Below are 25,474 nucleotides of genomic sequence, written 5' to 3' on the forward strand. Positions count from 1 at the left end.
AAGATAATGTTTTTATTTGCTAAGAAGTCTAGAAAGGCAAGAAATGTAGACTGGAAAGCTTCTTTTCTCATGCTTTTGCATGAAATTCTCACCCATAATGCACGAAATGAACAAACTAATTTTTTTTTTAGAAATTTATTTATTTATGGCTGCATTGCGTCTTCGTTGCTGCGTGCAGGCTTTCTCTAGTTGCGGCGAGCGGGGTCTACTCTTCGATTCGGTGTGTGGGCTTCTCATTGTGATGGCTTCTCTTGTTGCGGAGCACGAGCTCTAGGCACGCGGGCTTCAGAAGTTGTGGCTCGCGGGCTCTAGGGCACAGGCTCAGTAGTTGTGGCACACGGGCTTAGTTGTTCTGCAGCATGTGGCATCTTCCCAGGCCAGGGCTCGAACACGTGTCCCCTAAATTGGCAGGCGGATTCTTAACCACTGTGCCACCAGGGAAGCCCGAACAAACTAACTGAAATATTATTTCTGCAAAGTCTGTCTACACCCTGAACCTTTCTCTTGCTAATCACAATGGCCCAGCACGTATAGGCAGGGCTATGGAAAAAGGCATTGCTTTCTTTAAAAATGAATTGAAAATAAGTTCTGTACTGTGTTAGAGAAGAGGGTCTCTATATAACACAAATTCTTATATTTCCTGTACTATGTGAGAAGTACAGAAAAGGGAAAGAATGGACCTGGATGTTAAAAACAATTTAAATTTATTCATTGGAGATAGAGTGACTGTATAATTTCTTATCCAAACCAGGATACTTTTCAGAGTGAAATAGGATGCTTATCAATAATTATTCTGAGGGCTTCCCTGGTGGCGCAGTGGTTGGGAGTCCACCTGCCGATGCAGGGGACACAGGTTCGTGCCCCAGTCCGGGACGATCCCACATGCCGCAGAGCGGCTGGGCCCGTGAGCCATGGCAGGTGAGCCTGCGTGTCCGGAGCCTGTGCTCCGCAACGGGAGAGGCCACAACAGTGAGAAGCCCGCGTACTGCAAAAAAAAAAATAAAATAAAAATAATTATTCTGAGACAACAGGTATAAAACAAAACTATCCTTGGGAAACCTATACAGTCTACCTTAATTATAGGCAAAGCCATAAATAATCTGTAGACTATACTAGGACCATAAAACATTGCCTAGAGATTAACCTGAAGAATTTGGATGGAAGTAGAGAGCTGCTTTATGGGGGTGGAGAGCTGGGGATGGTCAATAGAAGGCCTGTTTGCAAGGCAAGGAAGCTGAAGTGACCCTTCATTAACATTTTTTCTTTGGGAAACTGGGAGGTCTGTTTCCCAGCCTCATGAAGAGAGCAGAGTGTTTTGAAGTATCCTGCACTACTTTAGCTGGCATGGGTGATGACTGAGCTCAGCGTGAGGAGAATCTGAACGTTAAGTTCCTTTTTGCTCATCCACTGATGGATAGACACATCCTCTCCTGCACACAGTTTTCTTTTAAAAACGGGATAGTCTCACCTGATGATGGTGATCCATTAACTACACTTAGGAGCTCTTGTGAAAAATTGGCATTAGGACCAATTCATCTCTAATTCTTTCTAATTTGTTTCTCTGATTCTAAAAAAACACTTTATCAGGAAAGAGAGTCCCATGGATATTTAAAAATGATTTTTAAGTGGGGCAAGTATTTCTGATCATTCATATTTATTTCTTTTTATAGATCAAAAGCATAGAAACTTTTGCTGTGAATATCTGTGAGCATTTCCTTTCTTCTTTTAACCATGTTATTTGAGTTCAAGTCTATGTGGAAGAAGTCCCTTGGAAGCGTTTTGAAAAGGTTACCTCACTTATTCGTGCTCTCAGTTTAATTAAAGAAATTGGCTTTATGACATATGTTGAAATTTTACTGGAAATAATTTTTTTTTCTAATTTTCAGAATGGAGTTAAGCATGTCCATGCATTTATTCATACTCTCACTGGAACGCACTTCTGTGAGGTTGAACAGTTGAGGAGTGGTGAGAAAATGTTTTTCATGTTTTGATTCTGCAATAGCAATTTCAGTTTTTTTTCTCTTTTAAACAACTCTGTTTATTAACACCAAGGCAAACTGTAGAGAATTTTGAAGTCTTTTAAATCTGAGATGGGAGTGAACAGTGTGACCTTGGATTACATTAAAGAACTATCTGCTTTCTATCTTAAAAATATAAAAATGAAATAATACCCTTTGCAACAAATCTGTGGGTTGAGTGGAGTAGATCATTTTTACTGCATGATTTTGAAGTGAGGGAAAAAAAGGCACAGGCTGACAAAAGCTCAAATTTCTGAATTTTCTGACCAGTAATTTTTGTACCATACCATGCTATGATTATAATAACCTTTATAGGAAATACCTAGAAAATAACAGTCACATTTCCTTGAAATTTTGTCATAATAATAAAACCACTGATATTATTATAGTTACCATAAAATAAACCTCATTTAAAAATAGTAGTGACAATTATATAATTCCTTCTATTTACCAAGAAATCTAAAAATTAACTGTGGAACAATTACAATATAGACCTTATTAGTACTGATTATTGAACTTAGCAAAGTGTGTTTTCCACTGATTTGTTGAGGTTGTCAGAGCAGAGTTCAATAATTGACTAAGACTTAGACTAGAAGACCTCTAAGAACCATAGACCCACCATGGTAGAAATGTCTCTATCCTAATAAAAAATAAACTTTAATGATCATTATAAATATAGAGTGTAGACTGAAATTTTTTCTTTTCTATTTTCCTTTTCTCTTTTTTCTTCTCCTTTCCTTCCCTTTCCTGCTTGTTTCTTTCATTTCATTTTTTTTCTTTCTGTATCTCTTTTTCTTTCTTCTCTAGCTCTCTTCAGTAAGAATTTGAGGTGACGTCTCATAAATGTCAGAAATATTAAAAGGTTAATAAAGTATAAGTTCCTCTCATTCTAAGTTCTATTGGATAATGCCTTCCCTTAGGAAGTCTTAGTGTTTTAGCTATCATTTATTATTTTTCCCTATCTGTATTAAATTCTAGACACAGCCAGGGCCTTCTCAGTGTTTGATTAACAGTTATGAAATTATTATTATATAAAGAAGACTGAATAACTAGTTAAGTTGAAAAGATAATGATTTTTTTTAATCCTCCAAATATGTACTCATGTGATATATTAACTTGTTTACTGAGCTACTGAGCTGTTTGTTAGTTAAAATGTAACTTCCTTTCTTTCCTTCCTTCTTTCTTGCTTTATGTATTTGACTTTGGAGGAGAGAGAGAGGTTCCTGCTTCCCCAGGCCAGTGTTTTCCTATGCAAATCACAGTGAATACCTCTGTAAAATTATAAACTATATTATATTATATAAAATATATTATATTATATATTATATAATATATATTATATAGTATATATAATATTATATATATTTATAATATATAATATATATTATATTATATTATATATATTATAAAATTATAAACTATAAACTGGCACTTTCCAGCAGAAATATAATGCAAGCCACATATCTAATTTAAAAATTTCCTACCTAGTAGTCACATTAGAAAAGTAGAAACAAATTAATTTTAATAATACTTTTTATTTAACCTAATATATCCAAAATGCCACTTATATATGTAAGAAATATAAAAAATATTAATGAAATATTTAATATTTGAATTTCTGTGTGTATTTTATATTTACAGGTTGTCTCATTTCCCATTTACCATATTCCAAGGGCGTCATAGCCACATGTGGCTAGTGGCTGCCATATTGGTTAGCTCTAAACCATTTTGAGTGATTTTTGCAATACTTAACATGTTTCTCATTCCACTTTTAATTATGTAAAATAATAGCAGGGGCTAGAATTAGATTTCAGGAGAGCTAACTAAAAAGATAAGAGCCTGTATAAAATATATTTATGTCATTGATTGAAATACTATTCATTCAATAATGATTTTGAGGACTTGTTAGGTATACTAGTGGTGGTAAACTCAGACGTGAATAAGACATTTTCTGACCCTAGTGAGTTCACAGTAGATGAATAGTAGGAGATAGACTTATAAATAGATTTATTGCAGTATGAGGGGCTAAAGACCACTATGAAGGAATTAAAGGTATGCTATGGGAGTAAAGAGATGCAGAAAACTAACTCTTCCTAGGGCAGTCTGGAAGGCTTGATGGGGGAGGAGGAAATATTCCAACTGACTTTTGAAAAATGATTCAGAGTGTGTTGGACATAGAAAGGGGAAAGGATATTACAGGCAGAAGAAACAGAATATACATGGGTAGGAGTCATGAAGAGTGGAAGAGGGAAACAAATATTTTGAGCATCTGCCTTATGTAGATCACCACACTAGGCAAATGATGTTAGTGTTGAAAGGGCAAAGAATTTGAGCAACGGTAGCAGGGTTGAAGGGTACAGTTTTTAGAATGTAAGGAGTGGAGATGAGGATGAAGAGCTTGGTTTGGGCCTAATGTACCATACTAGCAAGATTGGCCTAACTAGGGAATTCCTGGTGGTCCAGTGGTTAGGACTGTGCACTTTCACTGTTGAGGGCCCAGGTTTGATCTCTGGTTGGGGACTAAGATCCTGCAAGCCGTGCAGCATGGCTAAAAAAAAAAAAAAAATTGGTGTAACTAGGAGGCAGTTTTTGCATGGTAGTTAAGTCCATAGGTCTTTTCAGACTAAACTGTTTTCTTTTGTTTATTTTTTTACTGCTTTGCTTTTTTTTTCAGTACACAGGCCTCTCACTGTTGTGGCCCTTCTGTTGCGGAGCACAGGCTCTGGACGCGCAGGCTCAGCGGCCATGGCTCACGGGCCCAGCCGCTCCACAGCATGTGGGATCCTCCCAGACCAGGGCACAAACCCCCATCCCCTGCATCGGCAGGCGGACTCTCAACCACTGTGCCACCAGGGAAGCCCTGCTATTTTTATTAACAGATTTTTATAAAACATTTTTTAAATTGCAGTATAGTTAATTTACAATGTTGTGTTAGTTTCAGGTGTACAGTAAAGTGATTCAGTTATACACACACACATACATACATGTATATGTATATATATATATTATTTTTCAGATTCTTTTCCATTAGAGATTATTACAAATACTGAATATAGTTCCATGTACTATACAGTAGGTCCTTGTTGTTTATCTATTTTATATATAGTAGTGTGTATATGTTAATCCCAAATTCCCAATTTATCTCCCCCCCACTCCTTCTATCCCCTTTGGTAACCATAAGTTTGTTTTCTATTTCTGTGGGTCTATTTCTATTTTGTAAATAAGTCCATCTGTATCATTTTTTTTAGATTCCACATGTAAGTGATATCATATGATATTTGTCTTTGATTTACTTCACTTAATATGATAATCTCTAGGTCCATCCATATTGCTGCAGATATCATTATTTCACACTTTTTTTATGTCTGAGTAATATTCTTTATCCATTTATCTGTTGATGAACATTTAGGTTGCTTCCATGTCTTGGCTACTGTAAACAGTGTGGCTGTGAACATTGGGATGCATGTACCTTTTCAAATCAGAATTTTCTCTGGATATATGGCCAGGAGTGGGATTGCAGGATCATATGATTAACTCTATTTTTAGTTTTTTAAGGAAACTCCATACTGTTCTCCATAGTGGCTGCACCAAATTACATTCCCACCAACAGTGCAGGAGGGTTCCTTTTTCTCCACACCCTCTCCAGCTTTTAGTATTAATAAACATTTTAATAATGGCCATTCTGACCTGTGAGAGTGATACCTCATTGTAGTTTTGATTTGCATTTCTCTAATAATTAGCAATATTGAGCATCTTTCAAGTGCCTGTTGGCCCTTGACATTTGTGTCTTCTTTGGAGAAATGTCTATTTAGGTCTTCTGACCATTTTTTTAATTGGGTTCTTTGGTTTTTTGATATTAAGCTGTATGAGCTGTTTGTATATTTTGGAAATTAATCCCTCGTCAGTAGCATTGTTTGCAAATATTTTCTCCCAGTCCGTAGGTTGTCTATTCATTTTGTTTATGGTTTCTTTTGCTATGCAAAACTTTTAAGTTTAATTAGGTTCCATTTGTTTATTTCTGTTTTTATTTCTATTACTCTAGGAGATGAATCCAAAAAAGTATTTCTGCGATTTATGTCAAACAGTGTTCTGCCTATGTTTTCCTCTAGGAGTTTTATACTATCCAGTCTTAAATTTAGGTCTTTAATCCATTTTGAATTTATTTTTGTATATTGTATTAGAGAATGTTCTATGTTCATTCTTTTACATGTAGCTGTCCTCTTATGGAAGAGACTGTATTTTCTCCATTGTAAATTCTTACCTCTTTGTCATAGATTAATTGATCATAAGTGAATGGGTTTATTTCTGGGCTTTCTATCCTATAACATGGATCTATATGTCTCTTTTTGTGCCAGTACCATACTGTTTTGATTACTGTAGCTTTGTAGTATAGTCTGAAGTCAGGGAGCATGATCTCTCCAGCTCTGTTCTTCTTTCTCAAGATTGCTTTTGCTCTTCAGGGTCTTTTGTGTTTCCATATGAATTAATTTTTTTTTGTTCTATTTCTGTGAAAAATGCCATTGGTAATTTGATAGGGATTGTATTGAATCTGTAGATTGCCTTGGGTAGTATGGTCATTTTAACAATATTGATTCTTCCAATCCAAGAACATGGTATATGTTTCCATCTGTTTGTGTCATCTTGAAGTTCTTTCATCAGTGTCTTACAGTTTTTGGAGTACAGGTCTTTTGCCTCCTTAGGTAGGTTTATTTCTAGGTATTTTATTCCTTTTGATGCGATGGTAAATGGGAGTGTTCCTTAATTTCTCTTTCCAATCTTTCATTGTTAGTGTATAGAAATGCAACAGATTTCTGTGTATTAATTTTGTATCCAGCAACTTTACCAAACTCATTGATGAGCTTAGTAGTTTTCTGGTAGCATCTTTAGGATGTTCTATGTATAGCATCATGTCATCGGCAAACAGTGACTGTTTTACTTCTTTTCCAATTTGGATTTCTTTTATTTCTTTTGCTTCTCTGATTTATGTGGCTAGGACTTCCAGAACTATGTCGAATAAAAGTGGCTAGAGTGAGCATCCTTGTCTTGTTCCTGATCTTAGAGGAAATGCTTTCAGCTTCTCACCATTGAGTATGATGTTAGCTGTGGGTTTGTCATATATGGACTTTACTATGTTGAGGTATGTTCGCTCTATGCTCACTTTCTGGAGAGTTTTTATCATAAATGTATGTTGAATTTTATCAAAAGATTTTCTGCATAAATTGAGATGATCATATGGTTTTTATTCTTCAATTTGTTAATGTGGTGTATCACACTCATGGATTTGTGGATTTTGAAAAATCCTTGCATCCCTGGGATAAATCCCACTTGATTATGTTGTATGAGCCTTTTAATGTACTGTTGGATTCAGTTTGCTAGTATTTTGTTGAAGATTTTTGCATTTATGTTCATCAGTGTTATTGACCTATAAATTTCTTTTTTTGTACTATCTTTGTCTGGTTTTGGTATCAGGGTGATGGTGGCCTTATAGAACGAGTTTGGAAGTGTTCCTTCCTCTGCAATTTTTTGGAATAGTTTCAGAAGGGTAGGTGTTATCTTTTCTCTAAATGTTTCATAGAATTCACCTGTGATGCCATCTGGTCCAGCAATTTTATTCATTGTGAGTTTTTAAATTACTGATTCCATTTCACTACTGTTAATTGTTCTGTGCATATTTTCTATTTCTTCCTGGTTCAGTCTTAGGAGATTGTACCTTTCTAAGAATTTGTCCATTTTTCTAGGTTGTCCAATTTATTGGCATATTGTATTTCTGTGGTGTCAGTTGTAACTTCTCCTTCTTCATTTCTGATTTTGATTTGGGCCCTCTATCGTTTTTTCTTCATGAGTCTGGCTAAAGGTTTATCAATTTTGTTTATCTTTTCAAGGAACCAGTTTTAGTTTCATTGATCTTTTCTATTGTTTTTTTTTAGTCTCTATTTCATTTATTTCTGCTCTGATCTTTATGATTTCTTTCCTTCTACTAACTTTGGGTTTTGTTTATTCTTCTTTCTCTAGTTGCTTTATGTGTAGGCTTAGGTTGTTTATTTGAGATTTTTCTTGTTTCCTGAGGTAAGCTTGTATTGCTATAAACGTCCCTCTTAGAACGGCATTTTCTGTGTCCCATAGGTTTTGGATCATTGTGTTTTCATTTTCATTTGTCTCTAGGTATTTTTGATTTCCCCTTTGACTTCTTCAGTGATCCATTGGTTGTTTAGCAACATATTGTTTAGCCTCCAATTGTTTGTGTTTTTTTGCAGTTTTTTTCTTGTAGTTGATTTCTAGCCTCATAGTGTTGCAGTTGGAAAAGATCTTGATATGATTTCAATTTTCTTAAATTTACCGAGGCTTGCTTTGTTGCTCAGTGTGATCTATCCTGGAGAATGTTCCATGTGCACTTGAAAAGAATGTGTATTCTGCTGCTTTCAGATGGAATGTTCTATAAATATCAAGTAAGGCCAGCTGATCTAATGTATCATTTAAGGTCTGTGTTTCCTTATTGATTTTCTGTCTGGATGATCTGTCCATTGATGTAATGGAGAGCTGATGTCCCCCACTATTATTATGTTACTGTCAATTTCTCCTTTTATGTCTGTTAACATTTGCCTTATATATTAAGGTGTTCCTATGTTGGGTGCATATATATTTACAATTGTTATATCTTCTTTTCAGATTGATCCTTTGATTATTATGTAGTGTCCTTTGTCTCTTGTGACAGTCTTTAAGTGTATTTTGTCTGATATAAGTATTGCTACTTCAGCTTTCTTTCAATTTCCATTTGCATTGAATACCTTTTTCTATCCCCTCACTTTCAGTCTGGTGTGTCTCTAGGTCTAAAGTGAGTCTCTTGTAGGCAGTACATATATGGTTGCTGCATTTTTATCCATTAACCAGTCTATGTATTTTGGTTGAACCATTTAGTCCATTTATGTTTAGGATAATTATCAATATGTATGTTCCTATTGTCATTTTGTTAATGTTTTGGATTTGTTTTGGTAGGTCTTCTTTTTTCCCCTTTCTTCTTTTGTTCCCTTCTCTTGTGATTTGATGACTATCTTTAGTATTATGTTTGGATTTCTTTTTCTTTTTTGTGGGTATTTTTGTTTTGTGTTTACCATGAGGTTTTTGTATAGCAATCTCTCTATATATAGATACCTTGCATTTGTACTCTGCTCCTTTCATGATTACTGTTTTTGATATTATATTTTACATCTAATTGTTTTGTATATCCCTTAACTGCTTATCATGGATACAAATGAATTGACTACTTTTGTCTTTTAACCTCCCTACTAGCATTGCATGTAGATGATTTCCTACCTTTATTGTATGAAGACTGAACTGTTTTTGAATTTGAGCTTCTCTACTTAAAAACTTTGTGACTGTGAGCACATTAAATATACTACTTCAGTGTTTTTTTTTTTATTTCTAACATGAGAATAACAGTGTCTAACTCAGCAATTACCCAGAGAATGAAAGGAGATAAATGTTAATTTAACATTTAGCACAGTACCTGGCACATAAGAAGCACTCCTTGAGAGAAAGCTGTTATTATGATTATTTTGAATGATAATAGAGATCCAGGAAAGGTCTTTATGTGTATGTGTGTACTGTTTAGTAATTCTGACCAAGGTTATGGTAAACTGGCTGGAGAAACAGGCAGTAGTGAGACATTTGGAGACTTGTTGCAGAGATGAAGAAATGATGAAGTCTGAACTAAGGCAGAAGAGGTAGAGATGAAAAGACTACAGAGGTTGGGGAGAGACATTATGTCAGGCATTTCTGAAGTGTGCTTATAAGTCTGAGTATTTGCATAAGGATGGAAGGTTAGAGAGAAGGAGAGGTTAAAGTTATCCTAAAGTCAGGGGCCTGTGGGTGTTCACTAAGAATAATACATATAATGAGAAAGTTTCCAGAGGAAGCTAGTAAGTTTGGGAATAAGGGATGGATTTGGAGACTGTCTATTTCCAAACTGGTTGGTGAAGCCATGGGGAAGAAGGAACAATCCAGAAAAACATATAAAGTGAGAAGAGGAAAGATGAGAGGGCCTGGGGGAAAATTCCCCAGTTTAAGGGTTAGACAGTTTAAAGAGTGAGAGAGAAGAATGGTCAGAGGGACAGCAGGAGGCTTGGAGACAGTGGTGTTATGGAAGCAAAGGGAAAATACATTTCAAGAAATGAGGGATAGTTATTGGGATAATAGAATGTATAATAAGTAGGCTTATATGTAGTGGCTTCGCATGTGAAGTTTACAGCTTTTTGTAAAAGTCAAGTTCTGTGTGTGCATGTGTGTGTGTGTGTGTGTGTGTGTGTGTGTGTGTGTGTGTGTATGTTGGGAGGATGCTCCACTCCAGGAAGTTATTCAGGAATCCAGGTTGATGCAGCCAGACAGTTTTGATCCTCACTTTCTGGGATCACCTTGAGAGTAGATTCCCCATACCAGACAACAAGGAGAAGAAAAGAGCTTGAAGAAAAAAAGGAGGAGGCGAAACTGCTCAAGGCCTGAAGTAGCACAGAGCACATCAGATGAAGAGAACCCAGTCACACAGCCACACCTAACTGCAAGGAAGGCCAGGAAATGTAGTCTAGCTGGGGACCCAGGAGGAAGAGGACCTGCCAGTGGTCTCCGCCACAGGAAGGTTAAGAAGTTTGGTTTAAAAGAAGACTGAAGAGAGTGTGCAGTTTGACCAGTAGGCATCATTGGTAACCTCCTTCTGCAAGAATATTTAGCAGACCCCTGGAGGTGGAAGTGGAGTGGCCAAGTATAGGGCTCAGCTGATCATAGGAAGAAAACAGGCTGCTCTTCACACCCTTGTTCTTTCCAGGAATTACCAGGAGCTATCATCAGCCTGAATTCTAGTCACCTGGCTGCTACAGGGTGGAAACTAATCAACAGAATCAGGCCAAAGCTTTTTCTTTCTGCAGAAAACTTCAGGGTGTTGCGATCACTGTGGCAGTGTTCCCAGAACTCCAGCTTGACTTGTCTGGAGTCCAGCACCTCCCCCCTCCCATAGCATGCGGGGGCCGGCAGGGGTCAGCAGGGAAGGAGGCATCTGCTGCCTTGGGTGTGTGCAGTATGTGTGCACACATTCCTGAGTGTGTGTATCTTCCTGTGTTGTCTATTTGAAGATGACATTTGTACTCTGTCCCTCTTTGGAGAGTAGGGGTCTATGCCATTTTTTTATGGTAACAAAGTTTAATTCTTAATTTGCTTATTTTCCAGGAACTAAAACTGCAGATATCATGAGGTGTTTCAGTGTACAATCACTGTCATAAGAAATGCCCTTGCATAGGCTTAACTAAAGAAAATAATCATTTTACACAACACACACACACCCCAATTCACATGCTGAAGGCTGTTGTTACAAACCTCTAAGTAGGGCTTTTTGTGGGGGGCTGGCCAGGATAGTGAGAATTCTGCCCCCTCAAACACATGTACTTAATCACCCATTCAGCCTGCAAATTTTCCCAGCAGGATATGTAACTGGGTTTCTCCTGGTGGACTGGATTCATTCTTATTAATTGAACAGACATTTATAGAAAGCCTACTGAATCTGAAGCACCCACTTAAGGCCCTGAGCATTGCTATAAAACTCCCATTACACTATTTTTTTCCTAGGTTATCTTTTTAAGCTACATCATTAAGTGTTCTTTTAGCTGTTTCAAAGTCTGCTAGTTCCATGGGGGAATCTGGAAGAGAGAGAGAAATTTTTTCACCAAAGGGATGAGGGCTGATGTTATTTTTGTGACTTCCCCAGCTCCGAGAGGAGAGCTAGGCTCTGCATGTGTGGTACAGGCTGTTGATGTAGGTGTTATATGGAACCTCGATCTTCCAAACTGTTTCTCTGTGAGTCTCTGTGAACTACAAGCTTAGCCAAGCCTTGAAGTCACTGGGATGGTTGAGTCACTAATTTAAACTAGTTGAACTAAGCAGAGCATCTCCCCAACGACCCCCCCACACACACAATTTGAATTCTAATTCATAATTCTTTAAGCATCAAATTTCTCCCAATCTGACACTAATTATAAAAATTCAACTAAAGCATAACCAAATAGAGGAATGGAAGATAGAGAAGAGGTTTCAAATAAGAGATACTGTCTTGTGGTGAAAAAAAAAATCTATTGGCATGGAAACTAGTAGGGGTAGGAGGAAGATTTTAGGAATGGGGTTGAGAAAACTAAAGTCCTGGAGGAGAAGAGATGTAAGAGGTGTCAAGCAGGGCAGATGGAAAAAATGAGATGGGGAAAGTGGGAGACTCGGGACAGAGATGGCCACTGCCAAGAAGGCTGCTTGTGTCATTTTGATATCAAGACTAAGACACTCTTCAGTTATTCCAAAAGAAAAGTTCTTGGCAAGCAGAAGATCTTTAAAAAATCATCTTGATCGGGCTTCCCTGGTGGCGCAGTGGTTGAGAATCCACCTGCCGATGCAGGGGACACGGGTTCGTGCCCTGGTCGGGGAAGATCCCACCTGCCGCGGAGCAGCTGGGCCTGTGAGCCATGGCCACTGAGCCTGCGCGTCCGGAGCCTGTGCTCCACAACGGGAGAGGCCACAACAGTGAGAGGCCCGCGTACCGAAAAAAAAAAAAAAAAAAAAAATCATCTTGATCGTCACCTCATCGTACAAAAACCCAGTTAACTTCCTTCCATCTGGGTGACGTCATCTCTCCCCATCCAGAACTGCACACAGGGAGCTTTCATCCTACCTCCATGAGCTAAATGGACTCTCAAAGGCAAATGATATTTAATTGATCTTCACTTTTTCTAGCACTTTACAAATTTGAGGTTTTCTAGTAGAATGATTTAATATAGTTTTAAAATATCCTCCTTTTAGCTATTTGTGTCCTTTTTGGAGGTGTTAAATGTGGAAGCAATTATCCCCTTCATGACAGGATTTTTTTTTTTTCTTGGCTCAGTAAAGCTTTGTGCTTTGTGACACCTGATGCGTAGGTAAGGAATCAGGCTTAGTTTCTATTAATTTGCAGTTTTTTTCCCTTAGAGACCTGAAGGGGTAGGATGTATGCTTCTCTGAGAGATAAACCACAATCTGTTAAGTGTGTAGGAGGACACTGAAAGTTAGAAAAGATTATGTTCTAGCAAAGTAAAATGTGAAAATCTTCCTTTTGCGTTACTCCATAACTATGGCAGAAAGGCAAAAAAGAGCTGATTAAGTGGTTTCATAGGAAGTAACCTAGAAAAGGACAGTCTTTTGGGTTGAATTACTTCTTGTTAGTCTAAACTGGAATCTTTTTAAGAGTGTGTGAAGCATCATATTTTTAGTTGATGGGCCCATGCATTTGAAAGGCTCAGGTTCCTACCAGTGTTCAGAAAGCTGGGGCACCGCCAACAGAGAAGATAAAATAAGCTCCCAGATTTCATCCAGGGTGTCTGATGCATGCCAAGAAAATGTATTTTTTCAAATTCAAAGAGAATAGGTTTTAGTCGTTGTTCATAGAATGATGAGCACACCAGAGTAGATGTTTTGCGTTCTGCCTAAACTGTGGCAGTAGTGAACTGTCTTTGAGAACGTGAGATGTTTTATTCCATGTGAAACTGAGGTCAAAACACATTAGAAAATGCAACTGCTTTCTCCATTTTCAGATTCTAGCAAGAAAGTAGATCATTTCAAAGTTGCCTAGCAGGCTGACACTCCCCAAAGATCAATAAATCTCATCACAGGGCTGGAGGTCGATAGGGATGGCATGTCAGAGGGAGTTTTCAGAACCCAATGAGCCTTTGTGAAACATGGGAAGTATTTACAGGGGGTTGACGTCAATAAGAAAAGGTCAATTAGGGCAAAATCATCATAATAATTTTATAGAGCATTTTCTCCTGGACAGCCATTTTACTAAGTCCTTTATGTGTATCATCTTAGATATCTATCATCTCTAGGAAATAGTTATGATTATCATCTCCTGCAGATGAGAAAATTAAGGTAGAGAGAGGTTAAGTAATTCTATCAAGGAAATACTGCCCATAAATAGGGGAGGAGAGGCATGGAGAGTACTGAGACTGAATTCAAGGAACCTGAGTCCCAAGACTGTGGACTAAAACATATGTAACCCTGCATCTGGAAATCCTTTTATGATTGAGACAACTGAGGATTCAGAGTCTGGTTGGCTCACATAGATGCTGGAGATCAAGGCCAGCTGTATAGGAAAAGTAGAAATAGATAAAGTTTGCCTTTGGTTTCCCTTAACTTCTCTTTATCCCCCTTCGAGGATTCCCACTACTTGTTCTAACCCCACTTCTGATTGCAAATTCAAGTTTCATTTCTATAGGATTTTTTTTTCTAGAAGGGATTATTTTTGGAAGTAAATTATGATATTAGTTTATAAAGGCTTAAGGAGTCACTCCTCTAAGGGGTCTTGGTATTTCAATAGGAAATTTTTTAATGATAAAATGTTTGCAAGACACATGGGGTCATTTCTAAAAGTGATGCTTCAATCTTCATTTCAAACCAACGGGGATGGTATTTTTCAACTGGGGGCTCTGTCTGAGCCTTGAATGCACATTGCAGAATGGCGGTGGCAACTTTCTTATCTCTTGGAATGTCCTCTTTTATTACAGAAATGGGAAGAGAGAGTTAAAGGAAGGAAGAAACATTTTGAGGATGAGGAGTGATCCAAAAAGGGGGAAGAAAAACATGAAATCTCGCAACGGGGTGCTGAGTTCAAACTCCACCTCTGCCAGTGTCTAGCCATACGACTAGAACGCGTGCTGGCAGTCAGAACCTTCTCAATCAGTGTTGATGCCCTCCCCTTCTCCCCCTGTCACACTGTGTGTGTGTGAGGGTTGAGGGGAGGGGGCAGATCAGGAAGGGAAATGGTAAAGATTGATGGAGGAGAACTGTCTAGAAGAAAAAGACACTAAGTTGTAAGGCTAAGTTGTTAAGGTGAGTCAATTTTACTGCACTCATTCATTCATTTAACGGATACTTATTGATTGCTTCTGCAATTCTCTTGGGTCTGAGACTTAAGACTCACTTGGGTCAGCTGTACACTGTTAGAAATGCTAATTTTGCAGAATCGTGTCTTGATAACACTTAGAATCTGATAAACCCAGCCAACCTAAGGCATGAAATCATTGCTGGTATCTTTCTCTTGATCCTCATTCAGATATAGCTTCCAATGAGAACTTCAGTATTTTCCAATTGAGAAAATACCATTTTCTCTCTTACCACATTATCCTAGAACACTGTGACCAGAACACCTTATTTAATCAGCACATATTTAATCAGCAAATCTACCACTAACTATGACCACTGCTCTCTCTGGTAGGCACACACATGTGGTTGGGAAAATATCAAAATATAGTCATTATTTACCTACTTCTGAAAGTCCACAGCTCCTGAGTTAACCACAGCAATAGAAATCACACAGGATGATGTGAACCATTGGATTATTAAGAGCTGCCCTGGACTTTAATTGAGCATTATGGGTTACATTCTTATTCTTCAACTAAGACCATGTACAACATAGTGATGCCTGATACCTCCAGCTCTTGGCTTAAGATTCAACAGGTCAAAACGCATAGATATTAGTCTGGACAAATTTCAAGACTGAAAAGAGGTGATCTAAGTCATTCTGCCTTGACTATGCTTTTGGGAGTCTGTACCCAAGTGACCCCTGAGTGTCCTGGCCTCACCAGCCTGCACATACAAACAAGGCCATGGTGAAGTTAATTCCTGAATTTCCCCGACCTTGTTTCTCTCTCATTACAAAACTGCTGTACCTCTCCAGCCAAACGTTCCTACCTTCTCCCAGCCTGGAGGGCTGTCTCACACATGCTCAGGGAGAATTTTGCATCCACTGAGTATGACTGCTGCCTCACTGGCTCTGCCCAGCATTTGCTGTGCCAGTTACCACTCCTCCTCGGGAAGAAGGCTGCCTTCCACAGACACTGTACCCTGGGGCTTCCCGGCGTGTCACCTGGTGCCATGTGTTCTTCAGGCTTCACCAAACTGCTGGAACTACAGTGTGTTCCACATAGAAAAAGAAAGAGAGAATCTTCCCCTCACTCACTCAGTACCCTACCTGTCATCTGGGCCCTGGCCTAGAACTGCCAGGCATAAGTAAACAGCTTTTTCAGATTATGCCTCTCTCCCCTCCACCTCCCTGATGCACCTCATGAGGTAATGTAGGGACGGCCAGAAAGCCATGTCATCTCCTCCATTGTTTTCAACTCTGCCCACCCCGCCCGGGTCCCCACAAGCCAACTTTGCGCCTTCTCAGTTCAGCCAAAAAACAAAGGCCTTTATGAGTATCCACATAGGCAATCTATACCTCATGGGTCTCTGACCTCATCTTCCCAGTCTCTATTTAGGCTCATCCAGGCCCATGATGCTACCTAGTCATGAACTTCTCTGGTGTTGCTGAGTTCATAAACGCAAGGGAACTGAGGGGTCTGGTGGTGATTGGAGCCATCAGCAGTGTAGACAATCCACATGAGGACCACCCCCAGTAAAGGGCGTCACAATAGCAGACAGAGGAGCTGCTTTTTTTTTTTCAGTACGCGGGCCTCTCACTGCTGTGGCGTCTCCCGTTGCGGAGCACAAGCTCCGGACGCGCAGGCCCAGCGGCCATGGCTCACGGGCCCAGCCGCTCCGCAGCATGTGGGATCTTCCCGGACCGGGGCACGAACCCGTATCCCCTGCATTAGCAGGCGGACTCTCAACCACTGCGCCACCAGGGAAGCCCATGGGAGCTGCTTTTGAGTTTATTAACTCATTCCAGCATGACTGCCTGCTGGATGAGATGGAGCTCAAAATGTGGAAGGTAATTGGCCTAGAAGATACCTCTGCACATAGCTGAGAAAAAGGTATTTGTTCCTGTGGGCTTCAACACAGCATGTACGTTTAGTCTCTGACCTTCAGTTCTCCTAGGGCATGAGAAGGCAGGGAGTTGTGGAATTCAAGAGAGGGAAAGGCACACTGTCTTCATCATGTGGACTTCAGAGGAGACAGGGAGAGAGAAAACACAGGCAGTGATGTAGCTCTTTGTACAAATGTAGTGTGCCATGTTTTAATGACCAGGATCCTCAAGACTAGGCAGTAAGAAAGAAGGCACTGTTTTCTTTATGACCTCATCCCCTCTTACCTTTTGACGTAAAACAGGATCTCCAGTCATTAACTCTGGAATCAAGGACCTCAAAGTCTTGAAAACAACCCAGTCCGGATTTGAAGGATTCATCAGGGACCAGTTCACCACCCTCCCTGAGGTGAAGGACTGGTGCTTTGCCACCCAAGTGTACTGCAAGTGGCGCTACCACCAGGGCAGAGACATGGACTTTGAGGCCACCTGGTATGAGCGAGTGCTAGGGCCTGGTGCTGGTGGAGGTAGTGTCCACCCTCTTTTCCAGGGGCCCAGAGTTCATGGAGTCTTCCATCTGAAACAGAAACTTGGAAGCCATTCAATTCTGCCTCCCCATTGTAAGACATCCCTTCTGATGGATAGCAGGACGAATACTGGTCTTACTTTGACTTAGTAAATCTGCACTAATAGCTAAGATGCTATTAGCTATAATGACCTTGAGCGGACCACCTGATTTCCCTGATCATCTGTTTTTTAATTGACTAAATCAGTAGTACTCAAACATGATTGTGTATCAGAATCACCTGGAGGGCTTCTTAAACTGCAGATCACTGAGCCCAACCTCAAAGGTTCTAATGGGGCCTGAGAACGTGCATTTCTAACAAACTCCCAGGTGATGCTCATGCTGCTGGACCAAAGGCCACACTTTAAGAAACACGGGATCAAATGAGGATAATGGCCTTGTTACTTCATGGCAGATGCAGAGAGGGCTAAACCAGGTTGACCAACTTGTCCCAGTTTGTCAAGGACTTTCCTGATTTTAACACTGAAAGTCCTGTGTCCTAGGAAACCCCTTGGTCCCAGGCAAACTGGGACAAGTGACCACCCTAGGCTAAACTCAAAATGAGATGACAGTTACAGAAGCATTTTATATATGATAAATGCTTTAGCACTGTAAGGTATGACTCTTATTTTAACATCCTCAACAAGCAGTGATTAGGTCTCTGAATCCCAGTTTGCTTTTTGAGCAGGTATCTCATTCCTTTGCTGAAGCTCTAATTGTTAGAAACTTCTACCCTGTGATAAGCTGGAATCTGCCTGCTGGTAGCTTCCTCCCACTGGCAGAGTGTTACTCTGCTCCTTTTATTATGTGGTAGGTTGGAAATGGCTTGAAGAGAACCTCACCTCAATCTTTTTTTCTCCTTTTTTCAAGTGTTCCCCATGGGCAGCAGTCTGATGTATTTATGTTGAAAAGAGCACGAAATTGAGCCAGTCGGGGTACAAGCTGGGCCTCCCACTAAGGAGGGGAACTGAGTAGATCATTTAACTTTTAGCTCGGATTCCTCATCTCTATAAATTGGAGATAATAATAGTACCTGCCTCAGGTATATTGAGAGAATTTAATGAAGTAATTACATAAAATACTTAGCACACAGCCTGACACGGTAATACCCCTGAAAATGCAGCAATTCAAGCAACGGGCCAAGCCAAGCAGATTAGATTACTAGGAAGTCCTCTTCAAGCATGGAGGGAAACTTACCCTGGAAGGCCCACTGGGCCCTGGTGCCAGATTATGAAGGTAACCTAGTTATGCTCAATATGTTTATTGACTTGTGCGCATGTTTGTGTGTGCGTAGGGAAATGGGAAGTTAGGGTTTTTTTTTTTTTTTTTCTTTTTGGCATTACAGGATATTAATCCTCTCTAAAACCAGCAATGAAATTGTTTTCGGGGAGACAGAGAGGGTACCGCTTCTTAGCTTCATAATATGTTCCCCAAAGACCACCCTGTGAGAGCCCTCAGTTCTCTTTTCTGTGTTTTAAGGACACTCTTAGGGACGTTGTCCTGAAGAAATTTGCTGGGCCCTATGACAAAGGTGAGTACTTGCCCTCTATCCAGAAGACCCTCTATGACACCCAGGTGCTCTCCCTGAGCCAGGTTCCTGAGGTAGGTTTTGTCACTTGCCATTCCGAGGACTGAGAGAACTTGTGTCTCCTGTCAGCTCTGAGAAAGAGAGTTAAAATAAGAAAGTGGAAGACACATGAAAAATGACATCTGTTGTTGCTCAAAAGCTTGTTATAGCAAGTGAGAAGAGAATAAAAAAATGTAAAAATCTGTCTGACCTGAAAACACAGGCCACTGCTGTAGTTCTGTAGTTTTGTTGAAAATTCTGAGTCTCTTCAACCTGCTACAATTTAGGACATTCACATGCTCTGAAGGAGGGGTAATTATCCCAAGGGTCTATGTTTCAGGAGAGCCAGAGAATGAAGGATAAATGCAGAGAGATTTCATCCATCCATCCATTCGATATTATTGAATGGTTATTATGTCTCTGTCAGCACATGAGGAAATCAGAGATAAATTAGACATCATCCCTACCCTCAAAGAGTTCATCATTAAGTGAAAGAAGAAAATAAGTAAACTAACAGTTCACTAGAGAATAGAATATTATGGAAATTCAGAGGAAGTCACCTAACTCCTGTGTAAGGGATAGTACAAGCCAGGCTTTCTGGAGGAAGAGGTATTTGAGCTGAGTCTTAAGGGACAGGTAGGGGTTATCTGAGTTCATACTCAAGGGTGAGGGAGGGGGTAGGGGTGGAGACAGGAGGCAGCATGGAACAGTCATTTACTGCTGAGGTTCTGCCACAAGTGAAGCTCCAGGAGCGAAAGTCTTTCCATGTGCCTAGAGATTAGTTGGGAAGCAGATTGGGAAGCCCTTTGTGGGCTTCTCTGTAGAGTGTATTTTATACTGAAAACTCTTAGGAGCCACTGAGGGGTCTAAGCAAGGTGTGGTGCTACCAGATTTGCACTCTGGAAAGACCACTCTGAAAGACATGTGATAGATTAAAGGGACGATGGGCCATAGACAAGGAGACCTGTTGGGAGGCTGTTGCAGAAAACTGGCAACGAGGATGTGAACTAAGGCCATGATGGGATAGAGAGGAACAGTGCCATCCTTAGACCTGGGCACCTTAGACAAGGGACTCCTGCCATGGCCCACACACCCCCTCCAAGCCCTCCTCTAGCTATGCCTTTCTCCGCTGGGTGAGGAGTCGGTGGGACCAAGGCAACAAACACTTCAGGAGCCTGTGCTTCCCCTTCTAGACCATTCTCTGGATGTTTACATCCCAGAATGTCCTGCCCAAATAACCCCGAGACTACTTCCAGAACCTGTACAAGCCTGTTCCCCAGATCTATCCCCTAGAGTGCAGGTCATGCCATCAGTGTACCCTTAAGCCCGAGAGTGAGAAAAGGGGCAGACATTTGCTAGAGGTATGAATGGGACTTGACATGCAAACTGGGGTAACCACCCACATGAGTCCAAGAGAGAAGATGAGATGGCCAGGGCTGAGGGCTGGCTCTTCCCATGATGCCAGGTCCTGGCACGATACTGCAAGGAATCAGAGAATTTTAAATTCGATCCTGCCCTTCCAGATTGTGATGAAGGAATATTTGTCAAGTTAGACGGATAGAATATATTTCACTTGAAAGTATTTTAGCTTGATTCATAACTTTTAAATCTTTAAACATCTGGTATGGGGACATCCAATTATACTCTTACTCCGGGGCCTGCAAATGTTAGGGACAAGCCTGGAGAGGAGGGAATGGATGGAGGGGGAACTTATGAGGTTGAGGAGCCAGCACCAGGAGGCCAGTTGGATGCTGCAGATGTCCCAGGTTTCTGACTCAAGGAGATTTTAATTTTCTGAGAAACGGATTTCATACACAGAGAGAAGACTGGGTCCATCATTTAATAATAGTACTAGCAGGAGAGAACAGTGTCAAGCAGTAGGGGAACATCTCAGAGACAGGTAGAATCTGAGTAATGAGCTAGTGGGTAGTTGGGGGTTGGGGGGAAGGAGTAACAGAGACAGATTCACAGTTTCCCCATGTAATGCATATTGTTGTGGATTTCAGATAGAAGCTATGGAAATCAGCCTGCCAAACATTCACTATTTTAACATAGACATGTCCCAAATGGGACTGATCAACAGGGAAGAGGTAAGAGAACTTCAAATGTATTTAAAGCACATTTCCCCCCACCTACTCTTTACCCCTCTTTATAAACTTGGCATGATACTATCCCCTGTCACAACTCCTAACAGCTGTTGCTTTTGGAATATTTATAGTTGCCACTGTTCAGAGCCCTCTTAGACTCTGGCCTTTCACTATCTGAGGCTGGAGCATGCTAGAAGTGGATGAATACTTACAAAGGAAGGTTGGAAGTTGCAGAGAGTAAAAGACAAAGAAGGAACAGAGTGTGCCCAAGGAAATAGCTTTGAGATCTACTTCTCCGAAAATTGCCACAGAAGGTCACAGCTCCATTATTCTATCAGGAAGCGATGAGGAGGAAAAGAAAGATTCTATTTTCGTTTTCTTCTATCATCTCTAACTTTTAAGTAGTCAATTTAAGTGGAATACAATATACACGCCAAAAAAGTGAAGATATTTGTGTTTCTAGTTGCAATTACAGCAGGCAAGATGAGGAAGTTCATTTTTTGAAAGGAATCCTTGCCTTGAAAAAAGAACTTACCCTGACTTGTTTTTAGCCATGCAAAAGGCTAAGCAAAGTCAGTGTGTCTTACTAGCCATGCTGAAGTCCCAACAGGGAGCCTGCTGTGGTCAGTCCTGGGAGATCAGAACTGTCCCTTCCCCACTTGGACCACTCTCAGAATGGCAGGTTTTCTTTATTTGATCCATCTTCCCATGGGCTTCTAGAATGCTAAAAAACACCCTTCTATTGGCTGCTTTTAGAGTGGAGGGGGAGTGAGATAGGAAGGGACTATCTGTTACCATGGCCCTGCTGCTCATATCCTTTGATGGATAGAGGCCAATGAATGGAGTCCAAAAGGTCCTACATTCTGGGCCTGCTGATCCAGGAGCCTTATTAGTCACAGCCCTTCTGGACAGGTACCTTGTTTCTGTTCTGCAAATTATGTTGATGGCTCCATCGGGCTCTGCACTACAGCTGTAGCTGGAGGCTGGGGAGCAGGGCTGGGTAACTAAGGCCATGCTCGGGTGCCGGGTATAGCTGGCATAGGGCCCTGAGTTAAAGCGGAGTCCAATCTTCATCCCACTCACTGTCCGTTCAGCTGGAAGGAGAGGCAGCACTATTTACTTCAGAGGAAAGAGAGGATGTAGATTCCCAGAATGCTGTTAATTAGAATGTAAAGACTTTTTTGACTGATTGCTTTTTTTTTTTTAACCACTATACATTTCCAGAACTTTTTTTTTGTTTCCTGCGTTGGGTCTTCATTGCTGCACGCAGGCTTTCCCTAGTTGCGGTGAGCGGGCTTCTCGTTGCAGTGGCTTCTCTTGTTGCTGAGCACGGGGCCCTAGAGCATGTGGGCTTCAGTAGTTGTGCTGCACGGGCTCAGTAGTTGTGACTCGCAGGCTCTAGAGAGCAGGCTCAGTAGTTGTGGTGCACGGGCTTCGTCGCTCCGTAGCATGTGGGATCTTCCCAGACCAGGGCTCGAACCCGTGTCTCCTGCTTTGGCAGGTGGATTCTTAACCACTGCACCACCAGGGAAGTCCCTACTGATTACTTTCTAAAGGGCAGGAAAGGGACCTGGCCATGTTCAACAAAGGTGAAACCAGTGGGCCCCAAACAGAGAAGGGGTCAGGCATCATGACTAGAGCACTGCTTAGCTCAGGAGCCCCGATGGAGAGAGGAGGGTCTCCCAGGGCCCCCTGATGCCTCAGGCCTGCAGTGATCCTAGCTCGATGGTGTGCTAGCAGACTGAGGCCACAGTGTCTTTTGCTCAAGAAGTAAGACACGAAGCTTCCTCTGGAGACTTGGAGGCAGGAAGGCCCGAGTCCCTTTGGGCCAGGGCTCCGCATAAAGGCACCTGAGTGGCTGAACAAGCTGTCCCCATGTCTGTGTCTGCTCTCTGGGGACGGCTGGAGCCACTCTCGGGCCCTCGCTCAGCAGGTGTGTACATAGTGAGGGCAACATATGAGAAGCCCTCAGTGAGTCAGGACACACTGAGAACAGCAGAAAAGGGACAAATGACAGGGTGGGAAGACAGAAGAACTGTAAATGCACAGCTGTCTGGAGCCATTTAGCATTGGGCTAAGAGCCCTGAGGACCTCAAATATTCCTGAGGGCACGGCAGTATTTAGCATTGACAATGATTGGCGTTCAGAGCGAGTCATCAAGCAAAGGCCAAATTATGTTCACCACACTCTGTTTAAAAAGCAGGGATATGTAATGCATTTGAGAAACATTTATATCCTGATGATTAAAATTTTTCAAAAACCTCTTTAATTTTCAGGAAAATTGCCTCATGTCTCAACTATTGCCAGAAAAGTAAGGTATTACCTTGCTTGAAGTAACTACTGTAGGGCCTATACATTTTCCTGTTTAGCAAGTTGTTTTTTGTTGTTGATTTCATATTGATTTGTAGAAAAAAGGGTAGGTCTGTTTTAATGCCTCTGAATTTACCATGTGGTTTTTCTACAGGTCTTGCTACCATTAGACAATCCATATGGCAGAATTACTGGTACAGTCAAGAGGAAGCTGACTTCAAAGCTGTAACATTGTGGCCACCAGTGGGAGTCCATTCTCAGTTGAGGCATTCCTTAAGCCACTTGTGATGCTGGAAATCATGGTGTGTAGCCATGCAAAATTTCAACCTAGTATGTTGATTTATAGTGTTCATTTTGCACCTACATGAAAGAATTCTTCTACACCTAGCTCAGCAAAATGTTTCAGAATTAGTATTTATAACATGCTTTGTGGACACAGTTTACTTCACAAATGCTGAGCAGTATTAGAATAATCATAAATCAATATTTCATTTCAGTGGTCTTATTCCTTCCTTTCTTAGAGAAGCTTTAGAATCCATTCATTAAAAAGATAATCATGAATCAATGGAGGTGTGATACCAGTTAATTTTGTGCACAAATTTAAGAAATCAGCATTGTTTTCATCCTACTGATGCTAAAACTTGCTCCTTGGTAATGCAGAAAATGTAATGATAGTATCATATTTTGAAAAATATCACCATTGTGACTTCAATTAGACTAAATACTCGAGTTCTTAAGAATGCTCTAGCATATGTATCATTGGGAGTATATTTCCACTTTGAAAGTACTTTTGTAATCTTAATGTATTGGTTTTATGACTTTTACAACCCTTAAAGAATATTTAGTATACACTGAGGTGCTGAAAAAAGTGTAAATGGTTTTTCTTTGAATAATGCATCACTTTGGCACAAAGAGCCACATTTAATAAGTGGTAAGTCAATAGCCAGGTGGTTGAATATACATATAGAAAGACTAGAGACTATATTTATGAAAATATCAGCAATGATGATTTCTGGATGGTGGGATTATGAGTGATTTTTATTTTTTTTGTCATGTGATTTTCTGAATCTTCCAGATATGAACGTTTATTACTTTTATAATCAGGGAAATAAATTTAACTGATGATTTAAAGATGTATGCAGATTTGAGTGGTGGTTATCTTTGTATCAGTTAACTAACACTACTGTTGTATATATACCATAAAGCTTCATAAACTATAATTTTAGCAATCCATGACAGAAAGTTGTGTACACGAACATTCTAGATAACCTTCCTCCATTTAAAAATCTCTATTTATTTAAACTTTTGGTCTCCATTTTTAATAAATACTTACCTAAGAGTACTTAGTATTATTTGATAATTCTGCATTCACCTTTATGATACTACTACTTAAGGCACTATGGTGCTGTGTTTGCACAAACTCATTTAAATCCTGGCCCCATCTCTTACTAGCTCTATGACAAGATTCCTCATCTGTAAAATGGATATGAAAATAGAACCTGCCTTATAGGATTTTTTTGAGGATTAAATGAATTAATATTTGTAAAGAGAAATGGTAGTATTTATGCCTGACACAGAAATTTCTGTGTTTGTTAAATGAAAAATCCTGCCTTCTTTTCATTTGTTGTTAGACCTACATGGAAAGTCATCACTGGACTTTATGGGTGAGATGAAAGATGGGAGGTCTGAGAGCAGCAAACCGTAGAAGGTGCCACAGGCCATTCTTGAGCTGCTGCCTACTTGCAAAGAACATGAGATAAGAAGGATGAAGTAATGTGATAAGGAATGTTTTGTGCTATGTTGACTACTCATGTTACAAAATGTGCTTCTACATCATGTAACTTGCATGGCCAAATGGCTAGTACATTTTATTCCTCTGCTGATTTGATAATTCTCTGCAAAGAGGAATTTAGACTCTAACATGATTTTTCCTAAAAGAAGAGCAAAAAACCAAAAAACTTAATAAGGTCCTCTTTACTCGATATTTTTTCATCATATGAATTTTAGAAACACTGTATTTGTTTCAGGGAAGAAGAGCAGAATTCTTAGAAACTGTGGCTTCTTTTATACATATATGCATTTTGCTTCTCCTGAGTTCTTAAAACATTTATTGTAATGAGTTACAAA

The 25,474-nt window shown here is 40.1% G+C and overlaps 1 protein-coding gene across 1 annotated transcript in view; it reads left to right on the top strand.

Annotated features, from left to right (window-relative positions):
- Nucleotides 1-23,701, top strand: part of LOC131763491 (uricase-like) — a 35,448-nt gene extending 11,747 nt beyond the window's left edge. The window contains 6 exon segments of the mRNA XM_059075757.2: nucleotides 1,671-1,787; nucleotides 1,887-1,965; nucleotides 17,124-17,320; nucleotides 18,863-18,985; nucleotides 20,957-21,040; nucleotides 23,502-23,701. Of these exon segments, the coding sequence (XP_058931740.1) occupies nucleotides 1,671-1,787; nucleotides 1,887-1,965; nucleotides 17,124-17,320; nucleotides 18,863-18,985; nucleotides 20,957-21,040; nucleotides 23,502-23,576 (675 nt within the window). The 3' untranslated portion in view covers nucleotides 23,577-23,701.
- Nucleotides 23,702-25,474: the final 1,773 nt, after the last annotated feature.

This window comes from Kogia breviceps, chromosome 1 (genome assembly GCF_026419965.1).
Source record: "Kogia breviceps isolate mKogBre1 chromosome 1, mKogBre1 haplotype 1, whole genome shotgun sequence".
Lineage (NCBI taxonomy): Eukaryota > Metazoa > Chordata > Mammalia > Artiodactyla > Physeteridae > Kogia > Kogia breviceps.